Genomic DNA, 19,491 nt, shown 5'->3' with positions numbered 1-19,491 from the left:
GCGACGACCGGGTTGATTGCTGACCCAGATGAATATTCCGAGCCAGCTTGAATGGGAGCTTCGGAAATGTTCCTAGATTCCTCCAAAAGAATTCCAAACAAATAAAGAATAAATCAACCTTAGATCCAGCATAGATTGATCAAAAGGTGTAAAAGTGTATATTGAAACCATTCAAGAAGTTGAAAGAGTGATCAACTTGAATGATGTGTGTTTGTGTGAGAAAGTGATTTTGGTGGATGAGTTTATAAGAAAGTAATGATAATCATGAGTTTTAAGGTGGTAGTAGTGGTAGGTGGTAGGTGGTAGGTGGTAGATGGTAGGTGTTTTCCTTGTGCCTTGTGCTCAGGCTTTTTTTTTTTTTTGCTTCTTTAGACGAGCGAGATTTCAATCCTAACACACCACTTCACTCCACACAGACAACAGAAAGGTGAGGTCTGGGTTGCAGTTTGGAGTGAAGTTTGGAGTGAAGTCTACAAAGTGAAGAGGTGTGTACCCAATAAAATAAATTTGCGTCGTTTGAGAATTGAAGAAGAATTTACCAGCCAACGAATGAAATCCATCGACATACTTTTAGCTATGTTATGGACATGAAGATGATGACTAAAATTCCAAAGTCAATATCAAAATTGTATCAACTATTCGTTCATCTTCTCCAATTGGAATAACTACATGATTAATTGCATTAAATAGGGATAACACAGAACAAGACATTTTCTTCATAGATTCGGATTCGATTTCGATTTCGATTTGGATCTTGATTTCGTAGATATTTCATGCCTTAAGCCTTATGGCATTGCTTGTTTGGTATGTGTCTTTCGTATTGTTCATGATTTGATACGCGAGAGTATTGAGCGAGGGCTGTTGATTGGGTGAGTTTGGAGAGAATTGGCTAAATACAATTGTTATATGGGATGGGGTGGATGGGATGGATGGGATGAGATGGGATGAGATGAGACCAACTGTTTGTTGGATTGAGATATTGAAGAAATCCAGGTTGGCAGTATTCATATCACTTACTCACGGCAATGTAACCACAATGTAACCTCCATAGTAGCTAAGGTTACGCAGAATCCTAGGTTGAAATCTCCCATATGAGTGCTTCGTGGCATTTAAGACCGAAATCAAAGTCGCGTCTCTTTTCACATCATGAGCTTCCAACTTCCAACTTCCCGCCAGCCAACCGTTGTTGAATCAGGTACGTCCCGGTACACCGTCCCGCCCTGAGCCGCCCAAAGTCCCCTTTTCTTGGTTTAAACTTTCACCTTGAGTCTAGTGCGTATTGATTGACCTCAAACCTCTTCATGATCGTGATACCAAAGAATGAACGGAGAAGATGTATTGCATGCAGATCAAAATACGAGCACAAGATATCCATAGACAGATAGACATCTCCAGGACCCATCACATTTCTCCTGGTTAATGCATACACACACAGCGTGGACCTACACCTAGTCAGGATTATGCAAATCGAAGGAGTCAAGAGTCAAGAGTCAAGAGTCAAGAGTCAAGAGTCAAGTCAAACGATCATTCTTTATTAGAGTTTTTTTGATCCGAGTACTACATCATTTAGTTGGTTACTACCGAAACCGTTTTGCTTTAGATCCATTTCCGAAGTTCATCCGTAGTTGAAATCCCCGGTTTAAGTGAAGGAGGGGCGAAAAAAGAGAGGAAGAGGAAGAGGAAGAGGAAGAGGGAGAAGAAGAAGAGGAAAAAGAGAGGTGTAAATATTAATCGTGACTGGGTACCTACCATCTACCTAGGTAGAGCTACCTGGTAAGTACGAATACGGAGTAGACCGAGGGAAAATATATCCGCCCCCACCTCGACTTCGTGCTTCATATTCATCCATACAACTTCAATGGCGACTCGCGAATACTCCATTCAAATCTTACGAAGCAAACATTTCTTCAGCATCAATGTCGATCATCAATTACAGATTACACCTGGGTCCTGGGCATTCAGGAAAGGAAGACAACTAGCTATCTACTACCAACACACATCTCACATCTCACATCTTTCTCCTTCTCCTTCTCCTTCTCCTTCTCCCGTTCTCAGACTCTGATTCACAGATTTCCAAGTCCAATTCCAAGTCTAATCCCGCGAGGATGCTTCCGTCTACTCTGCTCTGTGATTATACATATTGTGATTATACATATCATGTATATCACACGCACACATATACTCTGTATGTACAAAGTACAAAGTATAGCTTATGATTGATTTCTCCATAGAGGGGCTTCCCTGTTCAACAATGCACCACATATATGCAATCAAGTCCAAGACTATCGCTTCGGCACTTACAAGGCTTATTCTTCAATCATATCCCGATAATGGGTGGGTGGGCATCCATTTGTTTGGCTCATGCTCCTCAAATTCATTCGATTTTGTTTGGTTAATATAATTAGGATGAATGAGAGTCGAGGAATATGACGAGTTTTTTCGTCCAAAGATGGTATGTTTTGACAAATGTGATGAATGATATGATATGATATTCATTTCAAGATAGGTTTTGAGGGTATATGAAAGATAACAGTGGTTGAATGTGTCGAATGCTTGGGCGTGATAGAAGTCGAGATGTCCTCTTTTCCTTTTCTTCCATTTTATCCCCATGATGAAGTTCGGCATACATACACGAGTGTACCTACCTACATACCTACCTACCTACCAACTGTGTTCACGTCCATGTTAAACAAACAACTATCAACCTCGTCTGGCAATACAAAGCGAACTCAAGATTCTGTCAAATATCTATCGCTGATTCATTCACCCATCATGACCCATGTTATCATAAGGATCATAACATGGTTGAAACGGTGATTAATTGATTGGGAGTGGGGATCAAAGAAACAGAGTTTTTAAAGCTAAACTTTGATGATCTTCCTCTATTGGTAAATCTCTGCATGGTCTAACCTTTTCCTGTCATTCAATCCGATGACTCGTTATATAATTGAGCTACCGCCATAAACGTCTTCAAATCTCGAGTACGATGTATTCGGAGGATGAACTCAAGTTGGGTTCGTTTACCCGCTACTTAAGATTAGGTTTCAATTTTGAGGGGATCGAATCACGTGTTGGGATGTTCACTCCAGTGAGAAGGCTAGTTGTCGACTTGTATATATTGTTGCTTATCTATCTACGTGTAGGGGCGAGAGCATACGGGTGAGGTACAAGGAATCTTCTCTTGCTTTTACATTATTTAACAACTCGTTATATCCTTAAAATTAACCCACCGCTACACCACAGGATTAAAAATGAATGTCATTTTGTATAACCACTCGAGTGAGAAGGCTCTTCACTTGCTTGCATATTGTTGCTTACCTATGTGTTCCCATTCCATTTTCCTTCTTTGCTATCCTCGGGATAAACTCTCATAAATGGAGTGCATGATGAGGTACACTCGTTCGCTTCAATCAAGGAACAAACACACTAAGTCACCTCTTTCCCATGCATACGCAATGCAACTCTCCAAATGCCGATCTGATACTCGGGAACTTGACATGCATCAAGTGATCAATGTGAATTCTTGGCATCATGCCATTTAATCTACCGATATCGCATAGAGAGAAGTATGTAAAAAATGTGTGTGTGATTCATGGTATGATCTTCGTAGGGTTTCTGTCGCGGGTGGCTGGAGATGGAGAAGGGCTATTTTGGGTTACCCTGGTGGGTGGTATGTTTGATACCGGATGTGGAGGGTGTACGTTTCATGTGTCGTGCTGACCATGTGAGCTTATGGCTTATGGATTATGGCTCTGATTATTGATACCATTGGTGAATGGCTCACAATCGAACGCCATTGAGAATTAGTCCATCTCACGCCTTTGCTTTTCAGAATCACGAACAGTTCTATCTCATCCGCGAATGGATGATCAATACTTGTATCACCATAAGCTATTCGTCCCACCAAGCCATGATATCTCGTGGTATTCACTAAACACGATTACTCGTCTTCTTTCACTCCATGCTCAATGCCGCGCTCGACATTTGATGCTCCAGTCGCAATTTCTTTTCGATTTTCTGTCAGAAGCATATCATGCTAATGAGCTTGTTAATACACTATAGTCTATAGCGACGCCGAGTGGCGGGTTAAAGTGCGATGATGAATAGCAGGAGGTAGAAATGGTATATTTTAGACGCATGGAGATGGAGGAGGAATTTCTGCTGTGTCCGCATTTGCTTTTTTTTTTTTGTTAAACGCGTATTGTGATTCTCGGAAAGCAGAATAAATAATAATCGAGTGATTTCTTTGTGCTTCGTTCTCATTTGGTCCAACTATGTTGATTAGCTTCTAAAACAATTCCAGGCAGTAGAGTGAGATTTCTATGTGTTTGGTGTCGTGGAACAACATTTCTAGATTGCCACTATACCATTCTGACTAGTATTTACCTTGACTTCTCGAGCCCCGTCGAGGAACTAATGGAAGAATTGTTTCCTAGATGAATCGTCAGAGATGAGCAGGAGTGTGAAATGCTATTTTCTGTATGATATTAAAGGTTCCGGTACGTTTGATATCATTTATAGATGCAATAAGCTACTGTCTCGTGCTCTGCCAAGAGAAAACTTTCTGGTATATTTTCTTCGTCTATAATTTCTATGTCTACTTATTCTTTATTAACGTGATCACACGACTGACATACGTTTCCTACATGAGAAGGCAATTGAAGATTAAGGAGCCTCTCATTCTCTAAACACAAATTCTGATAGCTAGGCTCTAGAAACGTCATAGAAAATCTGGAAAGATTCAGTGGTTCAATTGTTCATACAGATGAAAGCTCCTAACTGTGACTCATCGGCTACGAAGGTATTTTCATCCTACTTGGGGCAAAATCTTATTTAGTTAATTCTATTCATTTCTTGCAACGTGGGCCGCGAATGGTTATGCTGGTCATGCAACATTGTTTTCTAGAATAACAAGCCATTTTCCGGGAAATTGAGATTCGATGAATTATTGCATATACCGCGGTGAAAAGCCTGAAATGTGCAATCAAGGGTGCCTGACAGACGTAGTGGAAGTAACCCTCTACCTGAAACACAGCTCAGTCAATATTCACAGTCCACATCACAATCTCGTTGCTGATCCCAACGCGTCTAATCCTGAGCGCAGGATCGAGTCGTTTTCCGGATCTCCCAATGGAAAGAATATGCGGCGACGAAAAACATTCAGGGGGTATTTATGTTCTTCTCTCTCGGTTCGCGTGGATACGCAGAAAAAGCAACGGCGTATTTGGAGTTGAGTCTTGCGATCGCGAAGACGTTGTGGTATTTTGATTTTGAAAGACTGAGGGATTTGAAGATTGTTGGGGTAGAGGGAGGGAAGGATGGGATAGAGTTAGGGGAGGGAAGTAGATGGAGCCTCAGTTGAAACATTAGTTTCCTACTGTGCATGATGCTACAGACTTGGTGTTTGGGGCGGGAGGGAAGAGCGGAGGGAGTTGAGAAAAGTGGATGTTTGGGATAAAAATTGGAGAGCAAGCAGGGTGAGAGGCAGAGGATAGTTTAATATTTTGGGATAATGAATGAACGAATGAATGATGATAGGAAGATCTTCTGATTCGTGGGTGTTGGCATTGATGTATACTAATTCCACAACAAACAGTTTTGATAGCAGGACCGAGTAGCTCAGAAGTACAGAAGTAATACCAGTTTCCTAAACGTGACTCTTCTTGGGAGTTTCCTTTTAATTCTAAGATACGCCCTGGAGTTATTCTCATCATTAACGGATTTTTTTGGAAATCTTCTTGTGGTCTCAATAGGGATATCAGACAGGAGCAAGCGACAACAGCCTGTGCCCAACCGACTAGAGGTTCCAAATCTGTGTAGGGCTTAAGATATTAATGGTACTGTCGGATAGGTAGATTGTTCTGGAACCCGTCTTTAGAATTATATCCAAGTAAATATAATGAAAAGAGATCTAGGCATGTCTAGCCACAAAGTCACAGTTCTAGATCAATACCCATGTAACCAGTCAGCATATAAACACATCATGTTCAGATCACGTGTACGTAATTGTACATACACCCGCACATGGATAGCAGGGGGGCTGAGTTGAGCTGCGCATCTTCGACAAACAGGACAGGATGTGATTCCAGATATTTTCCCTTTCTTTCCAAGATGACTCCTTACCATGTAGACACAAGTTTGCAGTTTGGGCTCCATCATTATGAACTTCTAAGTTCTAGTGTCAAATATATACATCCACTCCAGTTCTCGTCAGATACGTCTCCAATATGGCACGAGTATCTTCCGCAGTCATCTCAATGAACCACCTTGGAAACAGTATCCCAAACATCTCTGCAGCCGTGAAGCCAAACGTGCGGCCGGAGGTCTCGAGTTGGGGAGCTGGAACTCTTACAACTCAAAATGCTACCTCTATACCACAAGAATAACCACAACCGCAAACACCTGTGACTTCGAGCAGCACCATAGGTATAAATAGCATTCATACCCACACGGTTATTCAAAATCAAAGACCCAATAATCTCGGGCAGCAAAGTGTACAAATCAAGGTCAGCCATCACCTCCGCAATCGATAGGATATGAATTCGCTCCACCATGCGGATGCACAGCCAACGTCTGCTGTCAACAGCATGCACCCGTCTCGAATATCAATCCCGTTGTTGAGCGTGTGAAATCTCTTGCTTGCTGGGACTGCGGGCCTGTTGGAACTATTATTGCTGCTGGTACTTTCGCTATTGGTACCGTCGGTTCATATTTTACTATAAAATTGGCGATTTGGACTGCTACCAAAGACTATATCAGACATTGTCAGGCAGATGAGGTATATCTATGCTAGTACATCTTCAGGAGGCACAACGAGCGACTGTTCAATGTAGGAAAGCAACTGGGCAAGCCCTTTCTCATCCTCCTTTCTTCAAGCGCGGTCCTACAAACGACACTCTCGTTCGTCAAACACTAGGTGGAACACTACCAGGGTTCACGGAGTACTTCGCCCTCGACAGTTATGATCTTTTCATCTATTTGCTACTGGGACAAACGCTTTATGCGTTGGTCTCATCTGCGATACGTTATTTTGCATGGAAATCGCGCGGTCATCGATACAATTCGGTACCATCTGCCAGAAATTCACTTCCGATATCCACATATAGCCACAAACCTGAGCCCACGCAAGGTACAACTTCAACATTAGTAAACAACGAGGGTAAAAACACAACGAATATAAGACGCCGAGGTCACAATAGCCATGATTTGAACTCAATGTTCCCTCTACTTCAAGAGAATGAAATGTGTAGCATGAAAAGAGATAGAACTTTGCTCGAAAATCATTGGCATTTCGGTTCACCAAGGAACCTATGAACCTTCCTTGGAAGGCGGGTAATAGGAGGAAGCTAGCCTTCCATGCGGATGATAAGCTTATGCTTGATGGGATCTGGAATGACACAGAGTTATCATTAAGGAAACAAACTCAGATTCATGAATTGGTGCATAGCAACATCAGAAGTCTTCTTGAACTTTACAGATTGGAGATTTCTGCTTGTACTGGGAATGCAAGACGTATCTCATTGGTTGATATGCTATTCATTTCTCCTCTAAAAGATATTCTCATATCTTTTCCGTGGGAGACCGACACTATCAGACTCATCATCGAGAAACTAGTGAGGGATAAGGATGCTGAAAGATTTGTGACATTCTGCGAGAGAAACACATCGGAGCTGCGGGAAGATACCAAGAAAACTATTTTATCTTGTCTCGATACTCTCAGATTCACTGGAGTTGATGCTGGAGGCAAGCTCATCGCTTTGACTCATATCCTAGGCAGCCTGTATATTGCTGAATTCTCTCGAGACACTTACAGCTGGAGTGACATACTGCAAGATATAGAAGAAACATTCACTGTAGCTGTTGTTACAAACACATGTCTCTCATCGCGGCCTCCCCTGGAAGGCAAACGATGTGCCAATGGCGCCAACAGTAGTGAAGGTTCATTAACTCTGGCAACTCGGATTGCTACTAGGATAGGCACCTCAAATTCATCATCGAAGGACCTGACTCTATTGAAGAATAATGGCGAGAATTATCACCTAGCACATGGAGCTAATCCCCTTGAACCTTTCATTGGGCCTGGTAGTAAGAGTCACCTGAAACTCCCTGAATCATTTCTAGAGGAAGGGAGGGCTCGTGCATTGACCGCCAAATGGACTAGAAATCAACGGCAATGGGGTTGTTGTAATGTTCCCAGGATCAAAATGTAATGTTTTTAGAATGTCTGGATAACAACGACCAAAATGATGACAGTCAATTCGATACCACATATATATTCGGCGACAATCCAAGAGATTTTGAGAACCTGAAGAGCAAAAAGGACGAATGAAGCTCGGAAGGCAATAATCTGAAAGGCAATGATAAAATCGATGCCCAGATACTTCCATATCTTTCAGTCAGTATAGAATCTATTGAGCCTTGAAGACATGCTGTCACTAGTTGTACGATTTAAGCTTGATTTGATCAATCATCATTATTGATGCATGGGCACTGTCTCCCAAAAGTCAAACCAAAAATCAGAGTTCCGCACAAAAAAAAGAGATACAAGAATCGGGTAATTCCGACTCAAGTTGAGAAACCCCGAGAGCATTCAATGGCCGAAACCATCGAATAATCACTCTGTAAACCCAGGGTTTCTTCCATAAGCGCTGTTCGACTTCGAGATCTTATTCTACAGAAGCGAAACTAAGGAAGCGTGACCACACCGTCTCAAGATTAATCAAGTATGTTAGATCGCTCAAGAGGGGTTACCCGTCCACATGGACACACGAGGTGAAGGAGAGATAAATCCCGCATGCCAACACCAACGGATGTGCGATTAAGCCGCAGTGATATTACCACTACGCCATACAGCAACCTCGCAATTTTGTTGCTTGCGACTTATTTAATCATAAATAGGCGAGGTCGGTACGGTAAGAGAGGTTTGCATCGTTTGGCTCGAGTTTGTTCTGTTTGGCGAGGTGGTTGAAAGTGAGATATTCGCTGGTTTATTTTCGAGATCAACAAGCTTGCGACCTGTGGAATATGTTTTGGTGGGAAACGAGTGAAGCATCAGACGAGAGTGAAGTTTGGAATTTGAAGCATTCGGTTGATAGTGAATGATTCGAATGGAGGTGGCGGGTTTGCGACGATGCGTGCGGCGACCATGTTCACGTGTCATTTTGATAGGTGAATCACTCTGCGACTGATAGAATACCTAAGAGGTATGGATGCACAATATCATTGTCTTCATTATCAGAGAGAGTAGCTAATTAATACATAGAGTATCATTAGAGAGAAACCATGCGGACATGTCCAGTGGGGCACACCTGAAAGTAATACCTCGAAGGTCTTGAACAGTATTCTCTCGAGAACGCATGAATATCTGTTCCACTACCATGGCCCTGAGATTGAGAAAACTTGTTGATGTCGACACACCATATATTAAAAATCCGTTCCTTGACCTCGAATCTTGAAGTCTTTGAAACTATGGATACACAATCAAAGAACATTCAGCAACCAGATTGAAGCAATAGAAACACTCGAGGAGAAACGCAAGAACTATGAAAGGATTTAAATGGACTCAAAATAAAAACTCGGCACTGATAAGATACGAGAAGAAGAATTGTGGTAAAGTTCTTAGTCTCTCTCACCTACTACTTTCTACACAATTCCCCAACTGAGAAAGAATGACTCCCAAATTCCTTCCCACTAAGAAAGCTGATCATCGAACCACGATACGCACGCTTTAATACAAACCCAAAGCCAAAGAATCTAGAGTATCACACATAGTCCAGTATCTTCCTAAAAAACAATAAGAATATTCCAAGAGAACACTGACTTCATGAGCATCGTAGTATACAGTATATACCCCTCGGCTAAGCTCTAGACCCATAAGTCTTTTAGCTTGAACACCCAGGGAAACAAAGAACTTGTATGGGAAATCAGTTATCTTGATCGTCATTCGATATCATTGAACTACTCACTCCTCCAGTTCAAGAGATAATCTACGGCATAATGATAGAACACACATCTAGCTGCCTCGCCGCTTCTCACTCCCGGTCAAGTATCTTCTCAACATCATCAAACACACTAACACATCATCTCAAAGCCACCCTGACTCCCCTCTCAAAAGCAAAAAATTTGATTACGTATCTCCCATTCAAACCTTTCATTTGCCCATCCGACTTTCCCCCCAATCCACCCTAATTTTCACCCCTCCAAACCTCTCCCCTCTCCCCTCTCCCCTCTCCCCCTTTCTATCTATGTATCACCTTTCCAACACTAGCCCATTTCCAGCTTTACATCTCCATCCCTCATAACCACCATCTCACTCAATACGAGTCAATCCTCTGCTTCCTTTCCAGAAACCTTATCTCCATCCATCTCTACAAATAGTACCCCCTTCCTTCAAATCCCGGACATATCCAAACAACACGCTGGATATCTTCATGTCTCCATCGCCCAGAAGAAATATATGTTCAATATACTGAATCAACCAAAGATTTCTTCTCATTAGAAATCGAATCATATGATCATAACGACCGCGCAGATCACACCACCGTTAGTGCGGTCTCGGACCTAGTACGCGAATTAAAATTCATTTGGATCTTGTGCGGATTCCGTTCGAGTGTTGAAATTTATTTTTAGATTTACTAAAAAGAAAGTCAACCTCGATACTAATTATTTGAATAGAAGAAGTTATCATCATTAAAAGTCTATAGTTATGTTCCGGTCTTTGGTCTTCCTTCATGGTTGGTAGTGAGTCTAATCATGCTCTAGCATTCCCACTTCCCTTGAATCCCCGTGCGATATCCATACTAAACAGTCCATCGCTAATTAATATTCCAAATTTTCTCATTCTTACTCCTCCTCTCCTCTCCTTCTCGCCCCCTGCAGATGTAGGCATAAATTCCACCTTCATCTTTCTAATAATCCCCCCAAAATTCATCGAAACCAACTCCACCTTTCCACCCCGCCTAGCACCTACTCCCCTATCTTCGCCACCCGTAACCCCTCTAATCATCAATAAACCCAATCTCCCTTTCAGTTTCCTCCTGTTTCCAGATACCAAGCTCCCCGAACTATCCGTACTATCCGTTCCAACTCTTCTCGCTCTCGCATGGAAATGATTTGCCATTGCCGTTTGGCCGCGCTTACGAACTTTATTTGCATTACCGACAGAAGTAGAATTTGGACATGAATATGGTTCATCGGAACTTTCTGGTTCGATCTCAACGGCCTCATCATTGTCCTCCCCTTGACTGCTATGAACCGATCTACATGCAACATAAATCGAGCCTAGTTTTTCAGCAATTTCTGGGTTGAAGACCTGGCCCCCATTTTCATCCTCAGTCTCATCATCATCCTTCTTCTCTTCTCCATCTGCAGAGGTCTCTTTGAAAGATCCTGGTCTCTCCCTTTCTTTTCCAGAGTTTGAACATGTCAACACAGCACCAGAATCAATTTCACTAGCTACGCTTTCGAGGTGACCCATAGCCACAACAACTTTATTTGGGCCCCTGATTTCATAGCCAGATCCACATCTCCCCTCAATTTTGCGAGCATTTGAAAAGGCCAGTGAAGAAGCCACATCAGCACCATCAGCCGCACTAGACTTGACCATCTTTTGTAAACTCCTGCTTCGATGCCCAGAATCAGATATTCTATCAGTTCTGACTCCAAGCAATGTGCTAACTGGAGACCTAGCTCTCAAAGTATTTTCAGATGCAGTGTCAGAATCCACAGATCGGATATCGTTGGGGCTAGAAATAATAGAAACAGGTCCCGCAACCGAAGGCTCTGGATCGTTTCTTGCCGGCTCAGGTAGTTTAAAAAGACCAAATGGAATTGAAGCTGAGCTACGAGCTCTTCGAAGTGCCTTTCGAACTGTGCTACTATATGGGATTTCCTCTGAGTTTGCCTCTTCGGTGCTGTGCTCTCCACTGTGATCTCCTAATGAAAACTTTTCTCTCAAGGATTGTTTTGATACTGAATGGATAAGTGGTCTAAGTTTTCGTTTTATTCGGTTAAGCGTGGGAAAACGTGGAATCTCCGAATCACTTCCTTCACTCATAGGGAAGGAGAAAATCGTACCAGAAGTATTTTCTTGTCTTGATGCACGTTTAGATATAGTTGTAGATGATTTTTGAAGAAACCGATCGCCACTTTGTGATGATGAAGAGTGGTTGTTACCAAGAGTCGTAGAGCTATTTGACACGAAACGTGAAGTATTTTGTGCTGGAATAGGTTCTGATCCTCTGCGTCGGGAGCTGAATAGAGATTTCGTGGCAGACCACGTTGGTTTCCATCTCTCCTCGGTTTGCTTGAAACTAGTGATGGCTCCGGTACGCAATAGATTATCTTCTGCACCAGAGCCGCCACGCAAGCTGACTTTTCTTCGACTGTGAGCATCAGCCTCAGGGTTATTGGTGAGATATTCATGAGTGAAACCAGAATCGCCATTTGAAAAGTTATAGCACGAGGGTGCGGAGGCAAGATCCCGTAGTTCAATCTCATCAAGAATGATAGATTCATGACCTTCTTCACATTTTTTGATGGTTATTTTAGTAAAAGTATTCATAGGTATGGTAGAAGTAGCAGGCGAATCAACCCTTTCCGCAGCTTGAGGCATGAGAGGTCTAGCAGTAGAATCGCTGATAGCAGAATGACTTCGGGAAGTTCTGTTGCTCCTGCTTCGATCGTCAGCTCCATCCACAAATCGCAGAGCTCCTGGCCACACAGGAGCTGCTTGCATTGTTGCGCCAGGATTGGTGCGACGATTGGATTTTATATAGCGCCCAATGTCATCCGTGCAACAGCAGAAACTCATTAGAATCATAAAGCAAACGCATACTGCTATTATATACATAAGCTGGTATGGAGTGACTGCAAGTCGTCCGAACTGTGGAAAATTCGAATGTACATTCGTAGATGGTTCGCTTTGAACGTGTGTAGGTGTCGGATCTGCGACGGCCAGTTGAATGTTCGACGGTTCTCTGTACAATAAAGAGGTTATGAGTGTCTGAATAGGTGCTAAGGTAGAAGTTTTCGTGGTTGTTATGGCTGGTAAGGCGATCGAACTTCTCCTCGTACTCGAAGAAATCGATGTTGTCAAAGTGTTTTGCACATGCTCGTGACTTGCTACGATAGTAGATGTAACGAACTCCGGAGCCAATCCTATTGGATCTTGTAAGAATCGAAGAATAGCCATGTTGTCTTTGTTTATTGTTTGAAACGATGCGTGTGAAGGCGATGCAGTCAATATGCGATATAGTTAGGTATGCCTCTGTAAATTGAGTTGATAATGCAATGTCTAGTTGTAGATTTGTGATAGTAACAATGCGCAGAATTGAGAAATATCAGTATCCAAATGTGCGGGTTTGTGAGGCAACAAGAGAGAGAAAGGAAAAAGAGATGTAATGCTTGAATTTTAATGCTTGAATATTAGAGGAAAGAGCGATCACGAGCTGAATTGAACTGTCAATGATGAGTTTGGAAGCTGCACCTCATCCTCCGACTGACTGCTGCAGCTTTATCGACACTGCTTTTTTGAATATATCATTTTGGATCTAACGACCTAGCAAAATCTAGATCTTAAAGTTTAATCGCCTCTTTCAAAGTTCTTTCCTAGACTTTCGAACCTAACATTACTTGAGCTTCTTTGGGAGGCGCGATTTCCCAATTTCCAATCCATGCATCCGCGGGGGTTTGGATCTTGCCAGTATTTGAGAGCCGATGTTGTTCAAAAGGCGCACGGCGAGCTCTACTTATACTGACGTATAGCAAATAGTTTCATACTGACATAATCCTTGGGCTTGCTGTAAATACACTACTTCTCTGCCATGGCCAATTGACTATTAGACCAGCGGCAAAACTTGCCGGGCAACTGAAAACAACCATCTCATACAGATCTCAGATCTTGCCAAAAGAGGGCAAGAAAATAACAATAGACCTGAATTCAAGTCGTCGAGAAATTCAAAAAGAGGAAAGCGAACTCAAGATGAGACATCCCTTGAGTTAATCAAGAAAGGGGGAAGCCTCTGCAGTTCTCGCTTACAAGATTCATGACTTTGAGAAGTGGACTGGCAAGGTCAGATAACAAGCATCCATAGGTCATTTCAAGACCATTGAGATGCAATCAGCTATTTAAAAAGGCGAGCTTTCAATCCCCATGTTCTCCGGACACATATTATGTGTGAAGAGCATTTGTAGTCGACTGTACCTAGTGGCTAAGTAGTTTAGGTTGATCTTTCCCCCTTTGTCAATAATTTCCTAAAATCAGTGCTGCTGATGAAATAAAAACTGTCAGTTGACGTTCCCCAGTTCTGGATCAACTAATCCCTTGACATTGTACAACGACTACAACGTTTAAACTATGTTGTCATGTTATTGAAATACAAGAACTTTAAGTGGTTGGCTGACAAAGTTGCTATCTTGGTCAGTAAAGCTACCTATAATAAATTTGGCGCGTCGCGACTTTTCCACTTTAGCACGCGTTACCCCAATTCAATCCGTACATACATAGCAGTGAGGAACATTCTAACTTAGCATTGGGATACAATTTTGAAATAACGACAAAATGATACGTCAAGACCCAAACAGATTCTCCAAGAGACAAAAGCCAGACTATAGGAAAACTCAATTTGCAGAAAAGCCCGCCTACAAAGATCTCAACTACCCGCACCGTTTGAATTTCTACACGATACCTCCTACGGCTGATATAACTCTGGAACAATTTGAGCAATGGGCTATTGATCGCCTGCGAGGTATTTCAGCAACTTAGTCATCCTGCGAATATATAATAACATAGAAAATAGTTCTCGCAGAACTCGAAGCATGTTCCTTCAGAAACAGAACCCCTGCCGAGACAGCAGCCCACATGAAGCCCCTTCTCGATAAATATTTACCACTTTCTGCTTCTTCGTCTGGATCTAGCGCACTACAGGCCGAGAGACAGAAGGATCACTATAGTCATTTTATCCTGCGGCTTGCTTTTGCTTCTACAGAAGACTTACGAAGACGATTTTCTCGTGTGGAGTCTATGTTATTCCGTTTGCGGTTCCAGGCAGACGATTTAAGAGAACGGCAATCATTTGTGGAGGGCCTTAATCTAGATTGGGAGACGGTGAGTGAGGATGAGAAAAGAGACTATTGGGAGCAATTGAAGGGTGCAGCCGGCAGAGATAAGATGAGAATTGAAGAAGAGAGTTGGTTCAAAGTAGACTGGGAGAGAGTGCCGGAATTAGTAGAGAGTCGGAGAGTATTTTTAAAGGGTGGAAAGGCGTATGTTCATTCCAGGGAACAACTATCGATGGTTGTTGCGGAATTTACAGGCAAGCTGGATAAAGCTTTGGAGGTTTGTTTGATTTTTCTAACTCCTTATTACGAATTATTCTAATCGCTCACTCAGATCACATCTCGCGCACTTCCTCGGCTCGATGAAGATGATCGACTAACACCAATCCTCACACATCTTTCTCAAAACTTTACCACACCGGATGCAAATTACTCCAGCTCAGCAACTGCAGTCGATGGAGCTGACATATCCGCCCGTAACATCGATGCACTCTCCTCTTCATTCCCTCTCTGCATGCAAAACCTCCATAAATCCCTCCGCCGGGATGCACATCTCAAGCATTACGGTCGTCTGCAATACACCCTATTCCTCAAGGGTATCGGCTTGAACCTGGAAGAATGTCTCGTATTCTGGCGTTCTGCGTTCAGTAAAATTACAGATGATGTCTTCAATAAAGAATACAGATACAATGTTCGTCACTCGTATGGTGATGTGGGAGGAGATTCGAATCGCAGAGGCAATGGGTATTCTCCGTTTAGTTGCCAGAAGATATTGACGGAGCATCCTCCGGGACCAGGAGAATCACACGGTTGTCCTTATAGACATTTTAGTGTGGACAACCTAACTTCATTATTGCGCGCCGTGGGCGTGAACGACCATGAGGTTTTGAGGGGAGTAAAAGAAGACAAAGAGAAGCAGAAGTTCCATCTTGCTTGCAATAGGTATGTTATGCAAGAAATGCTCCTTTGACAGCTGCTAACAGGTAATGTCTAGAGTCTTCGAGTACGCACATAAGCAGGAGATTAAGAAAGTAAAAGATGATGGTACATGGGGCGCAGCACAATTAGAAACCATTGTACACCCCAATGAGTACTTTAAACGAAGTTATCTACTCAAAAATATGGGCAAAAACCCTGCTGTAGGGGAGGATGTCAAAATGGATGGTTAAGTAATGTATGAATTATATATGACATAGGTTAGTACTGGCGTTACTGGTTGGGAGTAGAGAGTGTCTTTTACGTCCTGTATGATAAGATACCATAATCAAGACTCAATGTCCTCTTGTTTTAGTGAGGCAAGCAATGCATACATCAAGAGTACACCTTGACTCTAATCACACTTCTTTCTTCTGAGCCTTCTCGTTCATTTTACACTCGTCTATTCTTCCTGAACACATAATGTTCGCACGAATTTTCCGACGATACTCCGTCTCTGCTGCTGTTTCCTGGCACTTTCTTCGACCTTTTTGGTTAACCAGACACTGACTTGCTCCGATAGCTTCAAGAAATGGCCAAAGAATCAATCTTCCCCCTTGCTGGTTTCTAGACAATGTGCATTCTAGATATTTTAGTAATCGGTATATTTGGCCAAGGATTCGCACCACAAAGTCAGTCATCTCTCGCTATTCACTCTATTCAAGTGCCCCACTCCACATTACGATTTATATCAAACAGCAACTTTGCGCTAACACTTTGTGAAGCACTCACTCACGCACAAACAGTGCACCAAAAAACACTCAACTACTACCCATCTATCCAAATCTCGAAATCAAACAGTCCTCGCCCTTTCAAATAAATGATTTCAAGCTGAAATGGCTGCCAATTTACACACGGAGTCTGCTATAAGCCGAGAAGGATACACACCCTCAGAGCTTCCAATGCTAGCCTTTGGTTTTGGTTTGGGTGCCATCTTGGGATTTGTCGCTTGGTACATCATGTATTTCTACATGCTTAATTTTGTATTCCCTCGAATTGATGGAGTGTCGGCTCAAAGGATTCTCCAGAGAGATCGTAGGATCTCTGGAGTCGATGATTAGGGACGAGATCTGTTGATGTAGATGGTGTGAGTCAGTGGAGACTGTGAGAGTACCATCGCGCAACGAGGTATACCTCTTAACGACGAAGGTGGTATGATATCGGTGTTTGAGACTTGAGGAAGAGCTGCGGGTTGAGCTGAGTCAGGTCGATCTATGTTGGAAACTATACACACCATGGCACACTCAGCTTCAACAATTTCGAGTTCCATCACCGGAAAACGACGACAATCAATAAATCAACACAGTAAATCCTTCTAGCCGCAATTGATACTCTACACTTTATGAATTTTTCTTCAGTGGATGCTGAGAGAAGATTATTGGTGCTTGGAGTCAGAAGCTATATGGATTTTCTTCCTCAGCAAGTACGGACGATCCTCCAACCTCCAACCTACCGCCCTCACTAGCTAATTTGATTATTTGACAGACTATAGAATTTATATCGCGCTCACTACCCTACCTGTGACGAATGCGGATTTCACACATTCCCATTCCGGTGGTTAATCTCTTGGGGCGTTGTGTTTTAGATTAACTAAATCTATTTGATTGCAAACATCGATTAATAATTTCACTTAAGTTGCCATGATAAAATGTTTTCGTTTCGTATTCAATTTCAAAACGTAAATACGCAAAGAATTCTCACGTTTATTTTCCTCATTCGAATCGTCAAGTGCAATTCTGCCCCCCAAAATAGCCGAAAACGGCAATTTCCACATCATTTCCCAATTAAGCTTTTCGTACACTTTTTCTCAACCTCCTTCTATATTCACTTACTTCCAATAAATAATACATGATGCTCGTATTTTTTGCTTTACAAGATTTTCAAAACTTTAGATAATGGGAAGAACATATAACTTACACGGGTCAAGAAATAAGAATATGTTAGATCTCCACCATCTCAACGCAGCGACTGTCGTGTGTGGATTGTTTCTGGGAGTTATGTTGGCGCTAATCTTTTTCATTGTTACATTTAGGGTGGCGGTGGATCATATGCAGGAATTGGAGGGACCAGGGATTGTCTAAGGGGGGATGGGGGCAAGAATCGAAAAAGATGCTTCTGAGTTGGAGATGCGTATGAGAGATCAAGCTAGGCCTGTGAACAATGCAGAGAGGATGAAATATCTACTTTGGGAGACTCTGCGTAGATCTATTACTAGCCTTCGAGGGGGGGTGGCGTGGGGTGAAGGTAGAGACAAGGTCTACAGGACCATGAGTATAGGTATGAAAACCCTGGAGTTGTGAGTATGGTATTTAAGATGGTCCAGATAGTTCCTTTGGCTAGATACTAATGGGAACATTCATATATCTAGATTACACAATTTACATGGCAATATTCAGATTCACCGCTATAGTGGCATCATACAATCAGAGACTATTAATCTTATTTGGCTTGTTATTTATCATATTCACTTTCGGCGAAAGACTAGTACGGATGGCAGATTGCAAGGCTGTAGCTTGCTCTGTAATTGCTATTTATACTCCTCCAACATGTCGACAACATCAAGGCATAATTTCATTATCGATACAATCGTCAAAATCTGTACGTACCAGTCTCTCTGTTTCCCCTTGCTGCAGCTAATTATCACCGGCCAGATCATCCAATTTTGCGATCTGGTTTCGTAGCAGAAGACATCATAATCGAAGGTCAAAGACATTGAGGAACAGAGGACTAGTCATTGACAGATACTCTTTGCATATTATCATCGTGGTTCCACAAACCCCTTCGACTACAGCCTCGATCTAGATCCGTAGATATTTCCCAGATACACGTCATAGAAATCAAGATCCGAAAGCTTCCAGCAATAACATAACATCAACGACACAACACCGTTTAGAGATCCAATCAACGTAAGCAAAGAATCGAATATTGAAACTATGGAAAACCTGTCTCTTTTCTCAGAATTTGAGCATTCTGGAAGTGTCAATGTTAGCGAACGGGCTGTCGACAAGACTGCAGCAATCGTGATGTTCGTTATCGGGATGTTGTTAGGACTATCCTTCTTTATAGTTACACTACGACTTTTCGATGAAACCATCCGACCAAAATACTTCCCATCACTCCCAAGCTTTCGCAGTTCCACAGAAAGAGTTACTACAAGCTCAGGTGGCACAGCTATCACACCGTTAGAGAGATATGGGGGATTGATTTAGGTGTGGGTTGAAGGATTGTATGTTGGAGCTGTGTGGGTGGATTCGAGTTGATTGAATTGGGAAATATCGATTCTGTTGACAGAAATCATGGGTGGCGCGACTGGTTCAAGCTTTCGGGGTTAATCATGTGGTCATATATATCCCCTTTGCGCATTTCGAAATTAGGCAATGGTAAATAAAGAGCCCCGGTCTCATATTTTGGTATATACTGTGTCTTTCTTATTCGTTAACTGATTGAATATTTTTCTAA

General features: G+C 42.4%; 5 protein-coding genes across 5 annotated transcripts; 4 read left to right on the top strand and 1 right to left on the bottom strand.

The window, feature by feature from the left end:
* Positions 1-6,111: 6,111 nt before the first annotated feature.
* On the top strand, positions 6,112-8,210 carry Bfra_002151 (uncharacterized protein; the record flags this gene model as incomplete). The annotated part of the gene is made up of 5 exons (XM_037332576.1): positions 6,112-6,143; positions 6,205-6,404; positions 6,489-6,778; positions 6,805-7,146; positions 7,266-8,210. 5 exons carry the CDS (start codon positions 6,112-6,114, stop codon positions 8,208-8,210), a joined length of 1,809 nt encoding a protein of 602 aa, XP_037196730.1.
* Positions 8,211-10,750: 2,540 nt separating this feature from the next.
* Bfra_002150 (uncharacterized protein) lies at positions 10,751-13,192 on the bottom strand (the record flags this gene model as incomplete). Its single annotated transcript, XM_037332575.1, has 1 exon — positions 10,751-13,192. The coding sequence occupies one exon, from the start codon at positions 13,190-13,192 to the stop codon at positions 10,751-10,753; it is 2,442 nt and encodes an 813-aa protein (XP_037196729.1).
* Positions 13,193-14,560: 1,368 nt separating this feature from the next.
* Positions 14,561-16,226, top strand: Bfra_002149 (putative dna primase large subunit protein; the record flags this gene model as incomplete). The annotated part of the gene is made up of 4 exons (XM_037332574.1): positions 14,561-14,747; positions 14,799-15,337; positions 15,392-15,999; positions 16,052-16,226. 4 exons carry the CDS (start codon positions 14,561-14,563, stop codon positions 16,224-16,226), a joined length of 1,509 nt encoding a protein of 502 aa, XP_037196728.1.
* A 2,073-nt stretch (positions 16,227-18,299) lies between these two features.
* On the top strand, positions 18,300-18,961 carry Bfra_002148 (uncharacterized protein; the record flags this gene model as incomplete). The annotated part of the gene is made up of 3 exons (XM_037332573.1): positions 18,300-18,309; positions 18,401-18,630; positions 18,926-18,961. 3 exons carry the CDS (start codon positions 18,300-18,302, stop codon positions 18,959-18,961), a joined length of 276 nt encoding a protein of 91 aa, XP_037196727.1.
* A 4-nt stretch (positions 18,962-18,965) lies between these two features.
* Bfra_002147ob (uncharacterized protein) lies at positions 18,966-19,241 on the top strand (the record flags this gene model as incomplete). Its single annotated transcript, XM_037332572.1, has 1 exon — positions 18,966-19,241. The coding sequence occupies one exon, from the start codon at positions 18,966-18,968 to the stop codon at positions 19,239-19,241; it is 276 nt and encodes a 91-aa protein (XP_037196726.1).
* Positions 19,242-19,491: the final 250 nt, after the last annotated feature.

This window comes from Botrytis fragariae, assembly GCF_013461495.1.
Source record: "Botrytis fragariae strain BVB16 chromosome Unknown tig00000006, whole genome shotgun sequence".
Lineage (NCBI taxonomy): Eukaryota > Fungi > Ascomycota > Leotiomycetes > Helotiales > Sclerotiniaceae > Botrytis > Botrytis fragariae.
Note: the sequence above shows the minus strand (reverse complement) of the source record. Positions and strands in the feature narration are given on the sequence as shown.